This window comes from Dermacentor silvarum, chromosome 3 (genome assembly GCF_013339745.2).
Source record: "Dermacentor silvarum isolate Dsil-2018 chromosome 3, BIME_Dsil_1.4, whole genome shotgun sequence".
Classification (NCBI taxonomy): Eukaryota; Metazoa; Arthropoda; class Arachnida; order Ixodida; family Ixodidae; genus Dermacentor; species Dermacentor silvarum.
In genome coordinates, this window is record NC_051156.1 from 196,627,601 (window position 1) to 196,651,156 (window position 23,556).

Here is a 23,556-nt window from a genome sequence, read left to right on the forward strand (position 1 = left end):
GAAAATATTTTGTTGTGAGAGTTTCGTTATTGCAGGACTTTGTTATCGCAGGTTTTGACTGCAAATTCAAGCGCATAATTTCTTCAATAAAGACTAGTGGCTTTCTTCAAGTGTTCGTCGATTTGCTTACATTGGCAATCGTCGTTGTTGGCTTCGACAAACATTTTATCTTTTTACTGTCTTTCAGGAGAAATGCCTCTGGATGCCTTGTATGAAAAGTATGGTGGTGCGTATGCCAGTGATGCTGAGGTGCCAAATGCTGATGGGAGCTCTGGTGAAGAGGAGGAGGAGGAGGAGGACACTGCTGACAACGAAAGAGGCAAGTTGCCCGCTTTTTGCAACCGCACGCACTGCACTTGCACAAACTGACCTTTCTTTTTTTTTTTTTTTTTTCTCTCCTGAAATTTTCAACCCGAGAGTATGTGTCACATTTACAGTCGAACGTCGGGTGTAACGAACACATATACATACTGACCAACTCTCCTGGTTTGTTCGGGATACTGCTGAATTTGGATGAATTCTCCCGACAGTATGGATGCAGCCATAAATCTCCCTAAAAAGTGCCCCAATCACACTATGAGAAAATGAAATGCGTCATGGAGCACAGTCGCACCTTGCCATGGTGCGCAAGGTAGCTAGCCAATGTCAGATTTATAGCCAAGCCATTTGTGTGTAGTCAGTGAAGGCCTAACTCGGTTAGCTTCAGATCGAGACGTGTATTGAGGAGTGCTTGTAAGGTAAAGGCATTATGCGGTGCCTGTGCACCCTGTAAACAGCATCGCCCTCTTGTGGGCGACTACTAGCCGCAGGGGTGGAACTCGCACAATAGCTTGGCTAGCTTCGCATCATATCGCCGATGTGGAAATATCATTGACACAGCATGAAACTATTTTTCACTGCTGACTCTGAAATTCAACAAAATGAATTTTTTTCTCATTCAAGTTTGCTTTTTGCGATTGCCCGATAACTCAGTTTTAAGGCCCTTTCTGTGTTGGAAAAATCCATCGGTGGCTGTACTTATTCACATTAAAGAAATTAATTTCAACGTAACGAAATTTCGATATAACGAAGCAAATTGCCAATTTTACGGACTCTTATTTCGATGATTAACAGTATATATGCCAATTATTTGGGCGCTCTGAGGTTTGCCAGTATATTTTGTGGGATTTTGAGGCCAGAACCTTCGTTTGATGCAGAAAAATAAATTCAAATTTTATGTCAGTCCTGAGAACACTATTTAGTTAAAATTAATTAAGAGCCCTTCATTATGTAGTCTCTCATAGCCCCAGTATTGCTTTGGGATGATAAAGTCCATGAATTGATCAACAGTATATATGTCTGTGGCCTTTTTCTGATTGTGACAGCCCAACTAACACGAGCTGCTAATTTGCCCACTAGTCTTATTCTGCTGCGACGGTGTCTGTTGTTTGCAGATTCGGACAACTCTGATGAAGAAATGGACGAGGAGGAAGAGGAGGAAGACATGGACACATCAAGCGAGGGGGAAGTGCAGGAAGACATTGGCATGGAGTACCTGATCAACCCAATGTCGGATGAAGTCGACTCCGAAGTCAAGGTAAGCCCTGGCCTTTGATTATTCCAGTTTGTAGCAGTACTTGAAGGTTACGAAGGAGGGTCAATTTGGCTCTATGGTTGCTTAGTTTGCACTTCCCATTGTTTACGTTCTGTGGTCTCTTGAACTTACTGGAAAGCAGCGAGGTAGTAACAATTTTGTACAGTCGACTTCCATCAATTTCACCTTGATGGGACCAACAGAATTGATCAAAATTATCCAGTGGGGCGAATTAAACAAGATGCAGAAGAAACTGCAAAGCAAACTGCTGATTCATTTGGCAGTATTTGCCCTATTCTAGCAAGCCCACAAATCAAATGCTTGCCTTCTTTCTATGTGTCCAAAGTAGAAAACTAATGTAGAAATAACAGTAAAGCTTATAATCAAAGTAGAAATCTATTGCGCATCTGTCTTTTTACCGAGGGAAACGGGCAAGGCTCTAATGTGTGTCAATGGCAGTCAGTTTTTTAATGTCAGCTTCTCCATACGATTTTTAAAGTTGGCTTCGCCGTCATACAGTCTCGTTTAGCGGTAAAGCATATGAAGGCCGTAATGGCAGTTTTGGTTTTGTGTCCGATTTCACCGCGCAGCCAATGTTCGGCTCAACTTTCTTGGAAAAGAAAGAGGTGCGTGTTAGAATAGGGTAAGTACAGTAATCGCACATTGTCAGTTACCTTTATTGCTTGAAAATCTTCTCAGGGCAAGCCAAAAATACACGTTTTCAATGGGAGGCGACATGTGCTCAAAGCAATCACTGTCCCCTATGCTCTGCCTAGATGTGTTGCCACTAAAGGGTTTGCTATTGTAGTCGCAATAGGGGTTACGCGTGTGCATGCTTGACTGGTCAAGTTCGAATTACCTGGTGAAGGTCAATTTGAGGATCGAAATAATGAAAGCTTGGGCCCATATCGATGCATTGGGTGTTGGCCACGACCTTTGGTCAGGATTGAATAATGAAAAATCAAATTTCCAGCAGCCGACTTCAATGAAGTCTACTGTATTGTAGAGCACTACAGAACTGGTTTTAAAAAGGCAGATGTTGAGAATGCGGACCCAAGAGGGGAAAAAAAAAAAATTAAAACACTGGTTCTATGTTTGTTTACACCAACTTTTTTTTAAAGGGGCCCTGAACCACTTTTTAAATCGAAGTGGAGAAAGACATTTGAAGTTAAAATAGGCTATTCCAAAAAAAGTTTCAATGTCTTCAGTAGAAGCGGAGTTATTGGCAATTAAACACGGCCTCCGCTGTGCACCTGTTCTGTCTTCAATGCCTTGCATTGCGAAGTCTACGGCAGAGTTGGGCGTGGCCACAATGCTCCGCTTTCTAAATGTCACCATGGTGTGCAGTTCCAATTTAATTTTGGATGTTAACGTAGATGCTATGACTTTCGATTATGGTGCCTACGACGCGAGCCGTAGTGCGCTAAGCCAGTGGACTCGTGGTGGCACCCCGCTGCTCTACTCAGACCACGCTCCAGTCAGACCGTGCTAAACATTGTAGACCGGCTTTCTTCTTCACCAGCTTGACCGAAGGGTAGTAGCCACATCCAACTTGCGTGTTTTTAACCCTTTGAGGGTCGAATTGTTTTGCCAAATGCGACCCCCCAGGGTCGATTTTTTTATTGCTGATTTAAATTCTTCGAAAGAATCTATTTCGAAAAAATATGGTCGTAATTTTTTAAAAGTGACAGTAAAGTGAGGAAAAAATCGTTTGTGTTCTAAAATACACAATGTCTATTCGTGAATAAGAAGATAAGCGCGCTGAAAAATGGTTGTGTGCACGTCCGGAAACCGAAACAAGTGAGAAGCCTTCGTCCTATCGCCCCCAACAGGCTATAGAGCTTTTGTGGTCTCCAAAAAAGGAACCGCAAAAACGGCAGCATCGTTTGTGTATATAGGCGGCTGCCTGGGAACAGGTGTAATCGCGCCGCGGTGGGCGATAAACGATCGAGTAACAAGCGGTCACCCTTTGAGAGATTTGAAACCAGATAGCCATCAGTTTAGTGCAACAAGCGGGATCCGCCGCAGGAGAAAACCGTTGCCGCCGGTGCCGCGCGCCGCGCGCGCGCCCGCCCGGATGCGCAAGCGCGAGAGCTGACGCGCCGTTGCCATAAAAAAAAAAAAAAGAAAAAAAAAAACGGAGAGCCATTGGCGCAAGTAAAAATTCCACGTCTTCACGTCGAGTGGCAGCACATACCAAGCGAAAGAAATGATAGAAAGAAGAGCGGTGTTCTGTGGAAGAGCGCACTTGCCGCCGCCGCGCGCGCGCGCCTCCGCCGCCGGGATGCGCGAGCGGTAGCTGACGCGCCATAAAAAAAAAAAAAAAAAAGGCATTGGCGCAAGCAAGAATTCCACGTGTTCCCGTCAAGTGGCAGCACATACCAAGCGCAAGAAATAATCGAAAGAATCGTGCACTTCGCCGCCGCGCGCGCGCGCGTGCGCCCGGATGCGGGAGCGATAGCCGACGCGCCGTTGCAAAAAAAAAAAAACAAAAAAAAACGGAGAGGCCTTGGCGCAAGTAAAAAATTCCACGTGTTTCCGTCGAGTGGCAGCACATGCCAAGCAAAAGAAATGATCGAAAGAGGCGCGCTTTTTAAATGTACAAGCGACACCGTACATGTACGCCATTGACCATTTTGAGGGTGTTCGCGGAGGTCGTACATGTACGATATTGACCCTGAAAGGGTTAAAGCGCTATCAAATACTCTGCCAGTCTCGTCTAACCAGGAGCAGCCAGGAGTGAACGTGCGCACGCAAGCGTGCGTGTGGTCTGACCAGGCTATCTTTTTTTTTATTAATGTCACTATTGGCCAATAGCAGGTGCTTTTGGGAATAGGCTATATGATGAAATAAAGCGTCTAGAAGAGAGTGATGAGCAGGCTTCGGTTATAAAAAAAGAGGTGACTTCACGCTCCGCTTGCGAGCTCCACGCGCCACGCATGACTGCAAAGCTTGGTGGAAATGTTCACAGCAGTGTACGCTATCTGCGGACAGTGTTTTTTCACAAAGCGCAAGGGGTGCTTCAGGACCCCTTTAAATCATAGATGCTAACTCACTCAGCTTTCTGTCATAGTAACGGGGGGCCCTGTTTCTTAAGCCCCCACATGACCGTGTTGGATTGGGTGTGTTTTGCACAAAACTGCAATGTTGCATAGGGCTATGCTATGCATGACTTTCTAAGCATTGACATGTGCACTAGTCTAGTTTTTTTTTTTTTTTGTTGTACATACAGTAGCCGACCGATCTTCCAGACTTCGCGGGGACTGAAACATAGTCCGAAAAACCGAACAGTCCTAAAAACTCGCACCCCCCCCAAGAAAAAATATGATTAGGCTTGAGTGGCTTAAGAAAAATATCGCAGTTTCGCCCAAAAGGCAGAGCATCGATTGCGATAGTAATAGATAGATATACGAAGTAAGGATGTTAGTTTTATCGGCTGTGTAAAGTTGTAAATATGCGCTTACTAACTAAATAAGCACGGTGTCACGCGCGCACAGGTTACATGAACACATCTCGCTTGGTGACCGCGGAAAGTCGTCAAAACACTGGAGTGAGAAAGCACGCGAGAAGCAGCCGGCAAATTGACCTTCTCGCTGTCTATTCTCTGGCTTCAACGCGAACGTCGAAAAAAAAAAAAAGCGCAAACGAAGCTACTGGCACGTGGCGCATGCCCTTTGTACCCATCACAGATCGCTTTGAAGATGAGTCTCCCGCGGGCGCGCACTTCGGCCACATAGCAGATCGCTTTCATGATACGGTGCCTGCGCAGCAGCTCCGTTGGCAGCAGCCGCAAGAGCTGAACGCAGCTCCCCACCCTCTCCGTCGCCTTCCCCCTCCCTGTGCCCCGCGAGTGAGCGAAATCAGCGCGCTTCCGGCCGCCTTCCTCTCTCCCATGTGCATTGCTGGCTCACCCTCGCAAGCTTTCACCCGTACACAGTGTACTGCGCAACTAGAGTGTACTAGAACATGGAGAGTGCCCGGAACGGCTGCATTTTCAATGCATTGAAAGTGAAGCCTAACGACCGTAACGCCGCTTAGGGCGCTGCGATCGGTAGCACACAGCCCGCCGTGGCCAGCCGTGGCTCAGAGGTAGAATGTCTGCTTCCCACGCAAAAAACCGGGGTTCGAATCTCGGCAGGAGATGATGTGCTTCCGTTTTTTTTTACTACTTCATGCGTTGATTTTTTTATTCTTTATACTGCTGCTTAACACTTGCTTCCGTTGCTATGCAATGCAACAAAAAGTCAAGCAGAAGCTGAAGGAATAATAACAAAATAACAATGTTTTGGCAGTGAACGATAATGTTTGCAGCGCCACCTCACGGGAATCAACAAAACTATTCTAACCAAAGCATGGCCTTCGAGAATAGCACGCATACAAAACCTCGCCGACGCCTGCTTGACAGGCTCCGCTGTGCGCTCAAGGCTCATTCACACTACGCCGACACGGCACCGATTTTGGTCAGCCGACTGTTGGCGACAGCAGTCTACATGACGGAAAATGCTGTCGCCAACAGTCGGCTGACCAAAATCGGTGCCGTGTCGGCCTAGTGTGAATGAGCCTTGAGCGCACAGCGGAGCCTGTCAAGCAGGCGTCGGCGAGGTTTTGTATGCGTGCTATTCTCGAAGGCCATGCTTTGGTTAGAATAGTTTTGTTGATTCCCGTGAGGTGGCGCTGCAAACATTATCGTTCACTGCAAAACATTGTTATTTTGTTATTATTCCTTCAGCTTCTGCTTGACTTTTTGCTGCATTGCATAGCAACGGAAGCAAGTGTTAAGCAGCAGTATAAAGAATAAAAAAATCAAGGCATGAAGTAGTAAAAAAAACGAAAACACATTGTCTCCTGCCGAGATTTGAACCCCGGTTTTTTGCGTGGGAAGCAGACATTCTACCTCTGAGCCACGGCCGGCCACGGCGAGCTGTGTGCTACCGATCGCAGCGCCCCAAGCGGCGTTACGGTCGTTTGGCTTCACTTTTGGAAGCTCGTTCCAGGCACTCTCCAATTCTAGGTCACTCTAGCGCAACTGAAGGATTCCGCTAAAGTGATAATGATGATAGTGCTGAGCTGACCGAAAAAAAAAAGTGCCCCTTTTTGGAACGTTATGTCGGCCAAGGAAGAACAGGCATAGCCTCGGAGACCGGAAGATAGCGTGAGTCTACTAATCTTGAAGGCTACACAGGGGGCCACTGGAAGCCAAGCCCGGCCAAGCCAGTGGAAAATCCAACATGGTGACGCGGAGTGAACGATTTAGTCCGGAAAATCGAACATTGGCACCTAGATTCGTGTGAAAAATCGGTCCCCGAAAATGCATTAGCTCAATGGGAACCCTAACGGTACATCTATGAAGTCCGGAATATCCAACAATTCCTAATTTTTGGAGTTCAAAGAATCCGTCGGCTACTGTAGTTGTTTTCCTGTTCATAGTCTGATCGCGCATGTTTGTGTAGGCGGAGAATGTGACCGAGGATGCATCGGGCAAGAGCCCCACCAAAGAAATCACCGACATCGCGGCCACTGCCCAGAGCTTCCAGCCCAAGGGGAACACCCTTTCCACGACGCAGGTAAGGGGCACTGCCTTTCATGTAAAGTTCAATGGGTGGTGTGCCAGTATGCTTGGGACTGCACTGCGAAATGCATCTCTGTATTAACTCGTCTGTAAGCTAGCTGCAGATGGACCTACCTGTAGCATGTTCCCTTTTCGTCCACTTTCATTTCCCTTTATTTCTACACTTGAATTGAACAGAGCAGCTAAGCATTTAATCCTTTAATGACAAGACATATAAATAGCCTTAAAAAATGTATATTTTTCATCTAAATGTGGAAAGTAGACCGAGAATAAGCATAATCAATAAAAAGAAAAAAAAATATATTGTGGAAACTTTTTCTGCACTAGGCCTCACACCAGGCAGAACACTGGAATGGCTTCACCCCAAGCCACCCTTGGCATAATTTGCACTTGTACAGACAGCTCTCGTCATATGGGAACCATAGGTGCAAATTGAATTTGCTTTACAATGTGTGTGATGCCACTGCAGCAGGAGATTTTGCATCAGTCGTTCTCCTTCGAAAGCACGTCGCGTGGCAGACTTCCTCCTCGTCCTGTGTTTGTGCTCTAATCCCAACAAATCACACTTGCTGCCTCTAATTCAGTGTTGGTCGAAGACATTTAGCCAGAAACTCCACACTTGGTAAAACTCGGCAAGATAAGCATCTTTTTCCCCTGGTTGCCCATAAGCAACACTCGTCCGTAAAGGTTTCATTTCCCATATGCTCGCGTCGGGAACTCATTTGCGTGTAACTAATGAAACAATGAGCCCCTCAGTTCCCTTTATTCTTCTTGCATAGTGTAAAAGGGTAGCTAAAAAAAAAGAACAGAAAAAAAAGGCATTGCTGCAAAAGTGCAAAATGTAGTGTTTGCCTTCACTGGCTTTTGAAATCATGTGCCACCCGTTGTGTGATAGCTCAGCTATGGTGTCCTGCTGGAGCACAAGGTTGTCTGTACAATTCCAGGCCATAGAGGTCCTCCATTACAGGATCTCTCATAGACCCATTGTTGCTTTAGGATGTTAGCCAATCGATCAATTCAGAGAACTTGAATACTGTCTTTTTATCTCTTGCTAGGGAGATTGTTTTCTCTCTTTTGAGGCCGAGTCCTCAGAATCATTTGATCGTAAAGGTCATTTTCAGCTTGTGTCGCTAAACATTCACGCTGTAGCAAACAAGTCGCATTTGTCAGAAGTGACATTAGTGGTGCAAGCCGACATTATGCTTTCGAAGCGGACAAGATTTGGAGCTACAAAATAAAAAGCGCTAAAAAAAAACCAAAAAAACTTGGCACATGACAGAAAACTGCACAAGAGCTGTGCTGTTCTCTGTCTTGTCCATCATTTTTTTTAGTGCTTTTTAATTTTATTTTGTATCGTAAGCCAGCTTGTCCAGCTTTTCCACATCTTGTTAAGATTTGGGGGAGGCTCATTAGGAACACCTGATTAATGTTTTTGCGACAATCTGCAGGTTCAAACAAAAGTGCCCTGGTTGTTGAAGCACAGCTTGCGAGAGTACCAGCACATTGGTCTTGACTGGCTGGTGACCATGCATGACAAGAAGCTGAATGGCATCTTGGCTGATGAAATGGGCCTGGGAAAAACTATCCAGACAATCTCCCTGTTGGCGCACATGGCTTGTGATAAAGGTACGTTTTTCTCACGTTGCATGCTCTGTCACACTCTTTGCACCATTGTAGCATCATGGACAATTGAAGTGTGAATGAGAATTTAAAAACACCTTTTGCAAGTAATACCGTAATTAAAACGTCATCTCTCGCACCACTACTTATCCAGTTGCCGAAGGTGGCGTAGACCTTGCACTGACCGTACACACCAAAATCTAGGGATGTGCAAATATTCGAAACATTCTAATAACGAACCGAATAGCGTGCTTTTCGATTTGGTGTGCAAATCGAATAGTTACTATTCGTACATGTGAATATTTTTCGAATACTTTTAGAATATTTCAGAACATCAACTGCACCTAAATAAACATAAAATTGGAGCTAAAGTGAGGTAAATTTTCACCCCCGTGGGCATAGTATATACATAAAATATGAGAACTTGCATAGTGCAGCAGGCTATGTCACTTAGGTAGCAATATTTTACAGGCTGTACAGCGATCATTTGCACTCTCTGAAGAGCCCCGTGCATGCAAAGGAACTACTACGTTGCTTCTGGTGCCCCATTTGTGCTTTTAATGAACGCTTTCTAACGTACTATGTAATGACAGAAACTTGCTAACCTTGAGAATACTGGGATGTGAACATTGTTTTATATTAATTGTGAAAGCGGCTGTTCATTATTCGAAAACTATTCAAAAAGTATTCGATATCCGATTCGATTCAATTCACTTCTGGCACTATTCGATTTGTACTATTCGATTCGGTTTCAAAAATCACTGTTTGCACAGCCCTACCAAAATCACGGGGACGTTACTTGAATTGGTGAAAGTGGGAACAAAGGAAAGCATTTTAGTTAGTCTTAACTTGCATTGGTTTCGATTGTCCTCAATGGTACATACTTACAGTGCAGGAACAGCACAGGAAGTTGTCTAGGTGGCAGTTTCATAGAAACAAACGTCTGCATCTGGCACAGAGAGTTTTTTCATTTAGTGTCAAAATTAAGCGAGTTATTGCTTTGATATAAAAAGGTCATGTGATTCAATGCTTCCTAAATGTTTTCTTTTTTATTACCGTAACTGCATTTGCACTCTGCAAATGTGTCTAATTGTTCTACGAGTGGTTCTGGAGGTTAGCATTCTTTAGATGGACTATCTTGGAATAGCAGATCAAAATGCCTTTGATGTATTTTTTTAACTGTCCTGTTGTTTACCATGTGAAGAGGCAGGCATCTGTAAGGAATAAAACTATACCCGCTGTGGTACCTTGTGGACCATTGCAATGCTGAGCTTGAAGCTGTGCACTTTATCCTGGCCGCGGTTGCCGCATTCTAACCCCAGGTGGTCAAAATCGATCTTGAGTCCCCCCACTACAGCATGTATCATAATCAGATCGTGGACAAAACTATTAACTTGAGGAATGACTGTATGATTGGAGAATATGTCAAAGCAGAGCTTGTTAACACGTCTGTGTGATTGACCTCAAAAACTGTGAATGGTGCAGTGCTCACACCCGATGTCTCTGATGATGCTAGTGGTGGCTAGTAGAGCATCCTTGCCTGCCAGCCTTCTTAGTGGTTTGTCTTAGTCTTTCAGTTTTGTGTACTCTTTGTGTGCGCTGTTGTTACTCTTTTTTTCCATCGAGGTTGCTAAGAGTGCGGTGTTATGTGTACGAGTGCAGGAATCTGGGGTCCCCACCTCATTGTGGTGCCTACCAGTGTGATGCTCAACTGGGAAATGGAGTTCAAAAAGTGGTGCCCTGCTTTCAAGATCCTCACCTACTATGGTATCCCCAAGGAGCGCAAGCAGAAGCGACAGGTGTGTGCACTGGGGTGCTGCAGCAGTGTGTGCTTTTCTTGTATTTAGGGGTAGGTGTGCAAGTACCGTATAGTGCGGAATATAGCTCGAGGCGGAAGATAGGTTGGGCCCCCTTACCTTGAAGCAAAAGTCAATGTAAAAATTATTAGGCACAAAACTTCCATTTTTATTCATGCTACCGTCAGCGTGTACCGTCACTGCTCATTCGTTCGAGCTGTCTGCACTCTCGTCCGAAGACTACTGCTTTTCACTAGCTGCGTCCCACAACATGTCGTCCTCGGTGCCGTCCAAAGAGTTGCTGATGCAGCATTTCTTGAATGTCCGCACCACCATATCGTCAGGCAGTGAGCACCAAGCCTGCGACACCCATGTGGTCACAGTGGTGAGGGGCGGCCTGCGCAGCTGGCCGGTTGGGGTCTTTGGGTTGTCGCTGGCCATCCACTGATTATACAGTTCACGACGTCGAGCGGCTGAAGCGTTGAGGTCATGCCTCTCGGAATGACGGCGAGCTCCGTCCTCCCGTCGTGGAGCGAGCGCCTGCTTCACACCTGCGGTCAAGTGCCCGCGAAACGCATCCAAAACGAGCATGCTCCGACACCTCAGGAGTGCACCGGGCCGCCGATTCTAGACTGTCTTCATCCAGTTGACCATGAGGGCCTCATCCATATATCCCTTTTCGTTCACATGAACGACAACGTCCCCCGGGAATGCCTCTTTCGGCAACGTCTTCCTCTTGATGATAATAAATGGGGACAGCTTTCTGCCGTCAGCAGTGCAGGCATCACTGTGAAGCGGCAATGCTCGTTCCCTGTCGAAAGCAGTTTCACTTCCTTCGCGCCACGTTCGCACACTGTGGTGGACGACAGCATGTCGAACCTCACCGGCGTTTCATCGGCGCTGCCTATCTGTCCAAGCATGTAGCCGTGCTGCTGAGTGACTGATCACAGGATAGATGTGCTATCCTGTGATCAGTCAAACTTTTTTAAATGGCGTTTCCCAGTGGGTATTCTATAAATACATCTCATTACGACTATTTGAAACAATAGTGGCACCATCTGCTATGACAATGCGAACTAGAGAGGAAAAGTGCTGTTTTGTTTTCAATGAAAGTGGAGTTCTTGTAAAGAATACCAATCTTAACTGATTTACTGTTTTTTCTTTATTAAAAAGTGTCTCGGTAGAGCTGTCCTAAATTGCTGCAATGGCACCCTTTTACTCCGTGCAGGGTTGGACCAAACCCAATGCCTTTCATGTGTGCATCACCTCGTACAAGCTGGTCGTCCAGGACCACCAGGCGTTTAGGCGCAAGAAGTGGAAGTACCTGATCCTCGACGAGGCGCAGCACATCAAGAACTTCAAGTCCCAGCGGTGGCAGATGCTGCTCAACTTTCAGAGCTCGCGGCGCCTGCTGTTGACGGGCACCCCGCTGCAGAACAGTCTCATGGAGCTGTGGTCTCTCATGCACTTTCTCATGCCCAGCGTGTTCCAGTCCCACCGGGAGTTCCGCGAGTGGTTTGCCAACCCCGTTACGGGCATGATCGAGGGTAGCAGCGACTACAACGAGAGCCTCATCAAGCGCCTCCATAAGGTGCGTTTTCGTCTTTTTTGGGCAGGGATGATAAAAAGAGTCTAAGGACTCTTATTCCAATTCTTTTTGTTTCCACGCTTCGTCACTTGTCAAAGCCACGCTACGTACGTCATCACTGGGATTGGCTGGCAGTGAATGGTGTGTGATAAGAATAGAACAGAATTGAGCGAAAGGAATTATTCTTGCATATATGTTCCTGGATTCTTGGGCTCGTGACCTCGGTTGACCAGTCGCGTCGTGTCTCAACTGGGAAAAACTGACATTTTGGGTTTCATTATTCCTTCCTGTCATTTTGATGAAATAAGACTGAATCCAGTTTTTACGAAACACATGTGGTTAGTAATGGTCAGTTCTTGAAACCTGCGACTGTCAGGGTGCCATTGTGATGGCCTTGAAAACCCTTCAATTTTACGAAATGCTTTTTAAGTCTGTTTTGTTTTTTGCTACGCTCAACAGATTCCCCCCCCCCCCCCCCCCCTTTTCAGCGATTGGCCATAAGGTTAGTTCATTGCTATAGTCAGTTCAATTTGCTTAGCATTTTTGTTGGGGTCGGCGATGGCCCGCTCAATTGAACGTTGGCTTTACGAAACCATAATTTCGGAAGTTCTCTATTTTGGGAGCAAAATTTAATAATGTGTTGTAGTGGGCCAGTTTGTTCTGTATTGCAGTGCGAAGCAGTACTACCGCCTAATCAAAATTTGCATATTGCCTCTTGTTCCTTTTGCGCAATTTATTTTGAGCTGGGAGCCCTTGCTGTTTTTTTTTTTTGTCACCAGGTGCTTCGGCCTTTTCTTCTGCGGAGGTTGAAGTGCGAGGTGGAGAAGCAACTACCGAAGAAATATGAACACGTGGTGATGTGTCGCCTGTCAAATCGACAACGATACCTCTACGACGACTTCATGTCCCAGACAAAGTAAGTTTTCATCATCATGAGAATAGAGAATAGACTTCATGAGAATAGAGAATAGAATCATGATGTCGATTGTGAACATTTCTGTTTATTTATGCATGTGGTAATATTACCGTCTGTTTGAAAGTTGTGCTGCAGTGGAGTTCAGGTTTCCTATGGCATTGCTTTGTGCCTTTAGCAACCAGCCGAATGCACAACTATCAAGACATACGATAACTACATTGCACCATCATAAGCTTAGCTAGAAATTGATTTTGGATACTTTGGTACAAGCAGGTTCCCTCAATGTACAAAGCAAAAAATTATTTCATCGGTATTAGCAACTTACCCTCCTACAATACCTAAAAGGATACTTTTACCATGAGATGAAACTTAGTAAGCTAGAAAAGGCTTTAAAAGGGAAGACAGTTGGCGACGCCACCTTGAAGTCCCATACACCAGCTTGCCCATGAAGTCATGGATTTTGACTGTCTGCTAGATCATAGTTAATTGTTTATCTGTAAAATTGATTACTACATTGTGTCCTAAAGGAGCCAGAGATTGAACACGGCAGGTTTCGATAACTATTGAGGCAGGGTGGCCCAAATATGAAAACATACTTTGTATTTCGTGATTTCACACTGAAGTACCTGCCGGCGCTGGGGTTGTGGCGCGAAACTTAAAAAAAAACAATTTTCTCTTCGAATAAACTTATTACCACAAAATTATTGAAACTAGAGTTTCCAAAGAATACTTCATTAGTCTAACCAGATTTAGTCTTTCTCTTGAGTGTCCCTTTAAACTAGTGCAACTCCGGAGATTCACCTCCTGTAATTGTGACTCATTCTTGTCATCGATCTCATTTCATCACTCCAGAGGCACTGTGGCTAAAGCAACACACCAAGCTAGTGTTTCTTTCTCCCTTTTATGATTTTTCTTCCCATTGGAAGGTTCTTTATTCATTTTTTTAGAGTAAGCAATCTGCACGGCCTGATGCAAATGTAATGATTAACTTTCATTTTGCACTGAACTGATTTATTTAGTTTTTGACAGTAATTTGATTTTACTAGCCACTTCAGCCAGTCTCGTTACATGGCATACAAAAACTTACTCATTGAGAGGTGTAAGTTACTGCGATCGTTCAGACTTGTGCCCAGCACACTTGGTTGGCCACAGGTACAGAGCTAAGTCCCAGGGTGGTATTAGTTCTCAGCCTGCTGCTGGTGTCATTCTTGGCCAACTCCGTTCATCAATTTGCACCATCAAATCGGTTCTACTGCTTTTGAAGCATGCTTGCTCTTCTGCTTTTAGTGAGAACCAGGGATTTGGAAGTATCATTTACCTGAACCTGAAACACATGTGGTTTTTATCTGTTGGAATATAATAAAAATAGTGTGCACGCCACATCCTGATAGGGACCCAATTTCATAATAAGGGACCCAATTTCATAATAAGGGACAAGTTGCATGCCTCCAATTTTCACCAGAAAATGAAACCTGCATAATTTACCTTCGCAGAAAGCATCTTTATCCACAGTTAATGTCAATAGACAGCTCTTAACCGCTGGCTATGGACCACAACATGTTGTCTGTGTGGTTAATTGCATTTAATATTTTCCATTTCTTAAACAACTCTGCCAATGGGATGGCGGCCCATCGCTAGTTAGTGCTGCGACATGTCTCTGGAATGCCAAGAACGTGACACGGATATGTCCCCGCTAAATGAGCAAGTGAGATAGCGTAACTTTTGAAGAAATTTTTCATAATAAAAAAGCAGCACGTCCTTGCTGCCTACCTACCCGAGAACTTGTGATAACAATGGCAATGACTCTTGCTCTCACGGGAGGCCGTTCGTTGCCAGTGGTGTTAACTTGGTCTTACTTTCGTATCCTATTGTAACATGGAGACAGTTTTCGGAACCCTTTTATGGGTGGGCGTAAGCATGTGCGCCTTACGGTCGAGTAAATGCGGTAGCTTGCACGGAAAACCCACTTGCCTTCAGGTGCAGCTAGCTGCATGTGTCGTTTGCCCGTACGTGTGTGTGTCGCTCGCAGGGTGAGCAGCGGTCTGGTCGGATGTTGCACAGCTGTGCTGTGTACGTGTGCGCAGGACAAAGGAGACGCTGGCCACTGGCAACTTCATGAGCGTCATAAACGTGCTGATGCAGCTCCGCAAAGTATGCAATCACCCCAACATGTTCGAGCCGAGACCCATCGTGTCGCCCTTTCGTATGGAAGGGCTCGTGTATTATACTGCCTCCCGTGTATATGACATCTGTAAATATGACCCATTCAAGGTAAGCAGCAGCAGCGACCTGTGCTGTCTGCACAGTCTTTCTTTTTTTTTTTTTTTCGGTCTGTGAGAAAAGTATTGCTCACTTAGTATACAGTCATTCTGGGCGGGTTGACATGAACACTGATGCTCTTGGCAATCAGCTGGTGTACGTGATCAACAAACTTGACCCTTTGCTGACATACGCAGTTTCCCAATTTGTGGTTGTTCCAGTTGGGAACCATTTTGCGCGTACAGACACCATGCAGAAAAAGCGCAAGGGTAAACAAACACATGTTAAGTGATCTTTTTTTTTTTATAAAATTTACTTATTCCTGAGGCTTCCAACAGAACTTGAGCACTGTGGGGTAGCACTCGCATAACTCTCCTGGGTGAAGACCAGGGTTTGCCCTGCAGGTCTGGAGGGTCCTCATGGTTGCTGTTTTAGAAAGTGCTCTCATCCGAGGATGTTTGCTGACCATCTGAAGGCAAAGCATGTTCATCTCTTGTACTAAAATCATCTTCTGATTCACTGAACTTGTGTGAATGTCGTCCATAAAAGGCACTGAAAAAGACGCTGCCATCCTGTAGGCACTTCACTACTCAAATCACACAAAAATCTCTTGAAACGTGAAGGAAGGGAAAAAAAGTACTGCCCTCGTCTGGAGAAAGTTCCTATAAGCTGCCTCTACCAGCGGGCGCGACGCATATATCGCAGAAGCGTGGCCGATCCCTCTGTTTTGGGACATCTCGGACCTGCGCCTAAGTATTCCGAGCAACAGCGATGTGGACTTATGACCAAGCACAAGCGTGCGCAATCCTCGGACGCGGCTCATCCTTTTGAGCATCGGTGCTTCGGACTTCGCGATCAAGTATATCGTGCATGCATTTTTCGGACTCGCGGCTAAGCCTTTCATTGAAAGCATTAGCACCTCAGACTCTGAGATCCAGCACGTCGCGCGCAAACTCCTCAGACCCACAATCATGCACATCACACACGGACTATCATGCACATCACACACAGACTCCTTGGACCCGCAGCTAAGAATTTTGCACGTCGATACCTTGGTTTCGGTGATTGTGCATGAACTCCTGTAACCCGCGACTAAGCATTGTCGCACATTGGCTCCTCAGGCTCTGCGACCAATCACATGGTGCAGCGATGTCGGGCTTTTATTTTATTTTATTTATTTATTGAATTTATGTTTGTTAAAATTTTCTTGAGGTCATAGACATTCTTGCTTTTTGGCTTATGTGAATTCGTTCGCACCCGAAGTGTGTGTGTGATGTAAAGGTGACAAGAAAAATTAAACGTGCTAACTTTTATTTGGCTGTGCCCACAATATTCACCAAAGCTTCCACTGCATTCCATAAAACCTCCACATAAGTGCTGGCTTGCAAGGCATGCATGTTTTAGCTGCATTGCTGCCCTTGTGCCAGCACCTTTCTGACGTGCACCTCTCCAGCCATTGTCTAGGCGGTGGAAAACAAAAAACAAAAACAAAATGCTGCTGAAAGCCTTCATGCAGTCATCTGGTCTTATGCGAGCGATGCTAAGGTGTGAGCCTCTCTGCTCCACTGGACACAGCTGGCAATCCAGCAGTGCACAAATACAATTCTGGGATCCGCTGGTGCTTTTGTCAGATACTGTGCAACATTTGGTCTGCAACCTGGCCAACATGCTCTTCACAGAACAGTGGAGAAGGATGTCATGGGCAAAAAGAAGCAAGCAAAGCGATTCAGACTAAAGGCAGAAAGCGCCAGAAGCCCTGCTTTTAATAAGGCATCAATGACTGCAACCCTGGTGCCTTTTAAAAAAAGTAATATCTAAGGTACCATTTTCTGAAAATTATTTTTCTTGCCTCATGCTCAGCTGGTTGCACTGATTACTTCGCCACTGTTAGGTCTTTATTTTTTATTGTGTTCTTTGAAGTGCAGTTCAAGCCATGGCATTCTTTTCCTTTCCAGTAGGACATTTTCTGAATTAATGATTATTCACCTAGTTCACATTCTAGATGCTTGTTGTGCAGCCACCTCATGAAAAATGGAGAATTCAGAAAATTACGTTGTAAATAAATAACCCTAACAATGTCGCCCCTTCAACCATTCATTTTGGAATGCCCAGTGCTTTGAACGAGTCTTGTATAGTCGACTTTCGTTAATTCAACCCCGATGGGACCAGTGAATGTGATCAAATTATTCGACGGGCCGAATTAAATGAGATGCAAAAAAATCACCAAAACATGCCACTGCTACATTTGGCACTATTTTCCTGCTACCAATGTGCCCTCGAATCCAACGCATGGCCACTTTCTATGTTCCTAAACAAAATACTAAACAAAGTAGAAATTTAAAGCACACATTTTTTTAGCAAGAATAGGCAAGGTCCTAACGTGTGTTTGCACAATGGGTTGCTGGTTTCCTGCAGTTAGCTTCGCCACATTGTTTTTGAAGTCAGCTTCGCTGCAATACACCCGGGTTATGCAGTAAAGCAGGGGTTCTCAAGCATGTTCGTTCCAGGGAACCCTGCTAAGCTCCATGAAGCGCCAAGCAACCCCCCCCCCCCCCCCATTTAACCGAATTAAAATGTCCTAATTAACCGAATGTCGAATTACCCAGGGTATCAAGAAAACAATAAATGAATGCTTACTACGTCAACAGGCTTTTATTTACTGAATGAATTAGCAAATCTTGTTTCTATTTTGCACAAGAGCAGTGCGGCACCCGCCGCGGTGGCTCAGTTAGCAAAGGCGTTTCGTGGCTGAGCACGAGGTCACGGGATCGAATCCCGGCTGCGGCAGCCGCATTTCGATGGAGGCGAAATGCAAAAACTATTGCCCGTGTACGTGCTTGCGTTGTAGTGCATGTTAAAGAACCGCAGGTGGTCAAAATTAATCCGGAGCCCTCCACTACGGCGTACTTCACAGTCAGAACTGGTTTTGGCACGTAAAACCCTAGAAAGAAGAAGAGCAATGCGGAAGCTGAAGTTCTCGTCATCTCATGACTTATTTGAGCTAGCAGCGGCGAAGGCCTCGCGACATCCTTCGCAGCGCGGCCGCGGCGCGCGTATTCATCTGAGACAACGCTTTTCACTACCGCGCGCACATCCCGATTATTTTTTCGCTAGTGAGCTGGTCGCCAACAAATTGCCCGCCCATCGCGATGTAGCCGGTGCTCTTCATCTTCGACAGCTTTGCACTGAGTCAAAGCGAAACTGCTGCTTACCGCAACCGCTGCGGAGAAAACCGCGGCCGTGGTCATGGTCGGTGACCTTGCGGTTCAGAAGGCAGGCGGCCGACGCCATAGCCGACACACTCACCAAGTCAAAACGAAACTACCGTTTTCTGCAACAAGTGCGCACGAAACCGCGGTTGCTATCGACGCGATCATGGATGGCGACTACGCAGCTGCGAAAGGCATGCAGCCGACGCGCGCACCGTCAAAACGAAACTACTATTTCCCGCAACCGCTGCTGCGGACGAAACTGTGCTGGTTATCGACGCGATCTATGAAGGCACGCGGCTAGCTGCCAACGCGGTGTTACGCGCGGCGATTAACGCAAGAATAAAGGCTTTGAGGACACAATTAGGCACGAAGAGTTCCGGCGTTGCTGTCAGTCACGTATAGCGTACGATTGCCGCTGAGGACCATACCAATGAGGACTGCATCGCTTCGTTTTTGGACGCTAGCGCCGTTTTAGCTCTTTTGCGGCGCGCACTTGTGGTGCTCCGCTCATCAGTTTTTTTTATTCCTCCGAAGTATAACATCAGTGCGCACGTACACTATCGGCACCTACCCTATCTACAAACGGGAGAAATGCGCACGGTGGTAAGTTAGAGCCTCCGAGATTCAAGTGCGAAAGCTTAGGCGCGCTGCCCATGGCTGCCCGTTTTCGGAGATTGGGTGGCTACAAGTTGCTTGCGGATTTATTGCGCAGTTCGCGCGTTGCCGTTACGCACTGTGATGTGCTTTTTGACGCTCGGGCATAGGTAATTGAGGTTCTGTGGATCAAGCGCACCTCGTGTTCGCCGTTTTCGCCACTTGGCGAGCGCGGGACCACGGAAAATTTATCAGTGGCTCGCGGAACCCTGAGCAGGGGCCTGCGGAACCCCCGGGTTCCGCGGAACCCACTTTGAGAACCCATGCAGTAAAGCATACGAACACTGCAAAGGCTGTTTGCTGTATCCGATTGCACCGTGAACAAAAAAAAAAAAAAAAAAAAGAGAAGGGAAGGCTCGCGTTAGAATCTGGTAAATACCATAATCTGACCTTATGAGCTAGGCTTATTGCTTGAGAATTTTTCTAGGGCAGGCCGAAAATCGGGTGTTTTCGATGGAAGATGACGGGTGTTCATCGCATTCACTGTCTCCTAAGCTCCACTGAGACAGATGCTGCTACTAAAAGTGTCGCTTTTGGGGTCATCATAGGGGTCAGGCGTGCGTGCGTGCTGATTGGTCATGTTCAAGTTGTCAGGTGGTGGCCAATTTTAAAATTGTAATGAGTGTCTGGGCCTATTAAAATACATCAATGCAGGCTGAAACATCCGGTCAAGATCGATTTAACTGAAAAATCGAATTAACTGAAGTCAAATTAACGAAAATCTACTGTATCACATTTTGTCGCGTTGCTGTTGCGTTACTGTTCAGGCTTGGAACAAGCCGAAAAGGAGAAAAACATTTGTAAATGATGAAGTAGAGATATAAATAAAATTTTTATGGTAACATTGCAGAAACATTACCAATAATTATGTCAATTATCAAAATCCGTGAAGGAATATGGAAGTTGATGTTGAAACCCACGTCCCTTCTTAATCTAGATTGTTTTGTTTCCGCTTTATAGCCGGGGACAACATAAGAATTCAGTGGCAAATACATTGCTTAGGAATTCACGAAATGTATAGATGTGTGCTCATTATGTTTGCTCAAAAGCAAACTTTTTCCAGCGTTGGCGTTTTTCAGAACTTGGAGTGTGGAGGCACAGAGGGTTGCTGCAGTGCAGTTTTGTGGACGGAACTTGTACTAAAATTCATGGGCTGTTGCCAAGTATAGATGCCTCGCAGTATTTGAATTTATGCTGAGAAATGACCGATTTGCTGTGAACATTGTGACTGAGTGAGCTGCACAACAATTTTTCCATATTTCGAATGGCTTTTCATCTTAACTTCACTGGCAGTTCACAGGCCGGTCATGCCCTGCCAGGCATTGCCACCTGCTTTGAAGTCATTCACCCATTCAGAGTTAACGGCACACTCTCGCTAATAGCAGCTGCAGAGCGGGCTGAAGAGGGTAACAACAGTGAGTTCTGCTTTAGAAACATTTATTAAAATTGGCTAAACTGCACTTTCTTTCCTATTGCAATGCAACATTGCTAAATTTATTGTTAATTAGGAGTTGACTCCAACTTAGTAGTTGTAGATGGGTCATCATTTATCGTAGTAGCTTGTACACTATTTTCACGGTATTTACACAGTGGCAGTGCAATTTGTTTCCTATGTTTGTGCTTTTGTCTCCTAAAAGAAGTGTAAAGTAAAAATGGTAGATGGGCTGCTTTAGTGAAGCACTAACCTATCACCTTAGATTGACTTCACCGAGTGCCTTTATGTCCCTTTAGTGGTTTTTTGTAATGTTTGTACAGTTTGTGTGTTCTTGCAGATGGCTTATTTTTGTCTTTTTCGCTGTTGCATTACTGTTCTGGTGGGCATGCAGCAAGTGCTTAACATTGCAATTCTGTAGAGTAGGAGCTCCTTGTTCATTGGCAATTAGATAGCTAGTTCTGTTGCTACACATGTTTTATGCAGAGATCAGGGTTTCCTTATTATAGTTCAAAATTGGTCCAGGCTATTATGAAGAATGGGCTTGATTATATGGCAGATGGAATCAAGTGCAGAGGATGTTTGTGCTTGCTGTCACTTCACTTGTCACGGTACTCCACAATTGTTTGCTGCTATTTGTTGTAAAAAAACACCAATAAAGGTAGCTTCTACTCGCAGAGACAGCGACAACGATATGTCAAATCGCAGAGTAGTTCGCAAGTAAACTTGGCTTTAAAGTGCCCAAAATCGCTTTTAATGAAACTAGCTACTGTGCTCAAATGTTCCAGCACTGGTTTTTCATGTAAGAGAAAGATGTCTGTTGTCAGGACCAGCTTTCGGTGTGCTCGGACAGAGTTGTCAAATACCTGTGACATAATGTTGTGGCTGTCATTACCGCATCCAACTGTATTGTTACTCATTGTTTTTGACATGCAGATTGCATAGAGCAGTGTTGTCGTTACCATTGAATGCAACTGATGGTGTGGTACAGGTTCTGGCAAGCACCTACACCCGTCAAACTTGGATTGCCTGCGAATAGAGCAGCTAATAGCTTAGAGTCCTAAATCACCTGGAACTTTCGGGCTCCACTTTCGGTCAGAAGTGTTGGCTGCTAAATGATCTAACCCAATCAATCGATCAATCAATCAATGAATCAATCACGATCAATCAGTGTTTACTGAGGATGCCTTTGTTCTGTTCCCCTCGTCTCCCCACCTGCCTGTGCAGCATGTTAGTTTCTCGGCCCTGAACTTGCTGCTTGCCGATGTGGAGCTGTGTCTGACAGCGTTTGCTGCACACCGCATCAAGAAGTTCCAGACGTCGTGCCACTTTGTCGAAACCATTGAGAGTCACCCGCCCCCACCACCAAGGTGCCCGCCTGGCAAGATCAGGCTGCACATCCGCACATCGGCACCTTCAGCTCAGGTGAGTCTGGTGTTGGCGGCCATGGATTTGGCACCTCCCTCTCTGGTCTAGTTGCTTATTGGCAAAGATTGGAATGTACAATTAAACCTCGTTAATTTGACCCTCGTTAATTTGGAAAAGTGGATATTTGGACTCGTCCTCTGGTCCCGGCAGGTGTATGCATTATTTAATGCAATAAAATCTGGGGAAAACATAATTGCGATGTGCGCGCGGCAGTAAATAGTGTGTCTCAAATGAAGACTTGCGCCGCAGCTGTGCTGCATAGGAAGTTGCGAGGCCTTCACCACTGCGAGCGCTGATCAGTCACGAGATAACGAGAATTGCAGCTTCAGCACTGCTCTTGTGCAAAATAAAAACAGGATTTGCAGATTCATAGAGTAAATAAAATTGTGTTAACGTAGTAAGCATTTGTTTATTGTTTTCTTGATACCCTAGATAATTTGACATTTGGTTGTTTCTGACATTTTTTTTGGGTGTTGTGAAATCCAAACTAATGAGGTTTTACTGTTCTGCATTCTGAAGGGACCGAAAATGCAACCTAGAAAGCTTCAAAACTTCTCTACCAAAATGGTTTTGGAAAAAAGTGACTGTCAAAGTGATGAACCAGTGCTCAATCTTTTGCACGAAATTAAGAAAATGACGCCTTTTCTTTATTTTAGAGTGAAACCTTTTGCTCTCAAATGAATGAAAATAGAGTATGTTACCAGTCTTATTTTCTGCTGGCTTTCCAAAGGACGCAATCCTTGCCCAAGAGCACCACTCTGGGGTCTCTACAATCCTGTCATTGTCTTTCATATTGGACAAAAAGCATGAAAGCTGAAGAGGACCAAGTAATACGCAAAAGAATTTTGTCCTCGCCAGCTTTCACACTGTGTTTTCGATATAAACACGCACACTGACCAGCCCAAGTGTCTCTGCTAATATTCGCTCTCTGCATTCTCTTGCAGTCTGGGGCAGCTCGGGCAGCATCGCCAATGGTGGCGGCTGGCCATCACGGAACTCACCACCAGAGGCTGGTGGCCGCCTCTGGGGCTCACCACCACGCAGCGGGCATGGTGGTGCGGCCAGGCCACCAGGGGGTGCCGGGCGGTGGTGCCACCTTTGCCATGGCCCGCCACGGGGCCGTGCTCACCCAGGGGCACCACCCTGGTGGCCTGCAGCAGCAGCCGCAGCAGCAGCAACAGCGTCTGGTGGTGGTCTCCACGCCGGGCACCGTGACGCCTCGTGCGCACAGCCCAGTGGTGGCTGCTGCCCCTTCCTCCGCAGGCGGAGGAGGGAGCGGGGAGTACATGCTGCAGCTGGTGCAGAAGTCCAATGCCTGTGAGTTCCTCACAACTGTCGCTCCTTCCACAAGTCTTTCCTGCTGAAGGGACACCGACTCCCGTGTTCTTAGCCCTGTAATGCCCAACGCGTATCATATATACTCGCGTTTGATGCCCCGAATGTAAATTCAACTGTGGGAAACATTAACACAAAGCCCATGGTTGGTTTTTTTGATAAGCTGGTGTGAAG

General features: G+C 45.8%; 1 protein-coding gene across 1 annotated transcript in view; it reads left to right on the plus strand.

Moving 5' to 3' along the window:
* LOC119446425 (helicase domino-like) overlaps positions 1 to 23,556 on the plus strand; it is a 116,548-nt gene that overhangs the window by 34,383 nt on the left and 58,609 nt on the right. The window contains 10 exon segments of the mRNA XM_037710851.2: positions 188 to 319; positions 1,434 to 1,576; positions 7,024 to 7,137; positions 8,591 to 8,768; positions 10,425 to 10,561; positions 11,787 to 12,149; positions 12,926 to 13,062; positions 15,147 to 15,333; positions 21,847 to 22,044; positions 22,992 to 23,364. Coding sequence (XP_037566779.1) covers positions 188 to 319; positions 1,434 to 1,576; positions 7,024 to 7,137; positions 8,591 to 8,768; positions 10,425 to 10,561; positions 11,787 to 12,149; positions 12,926 to 13,062; positions 15,147 to 15,333; positions 21,847 to 22,044; positions 22,992 to 23,364 — 1,962 coding nt within the window.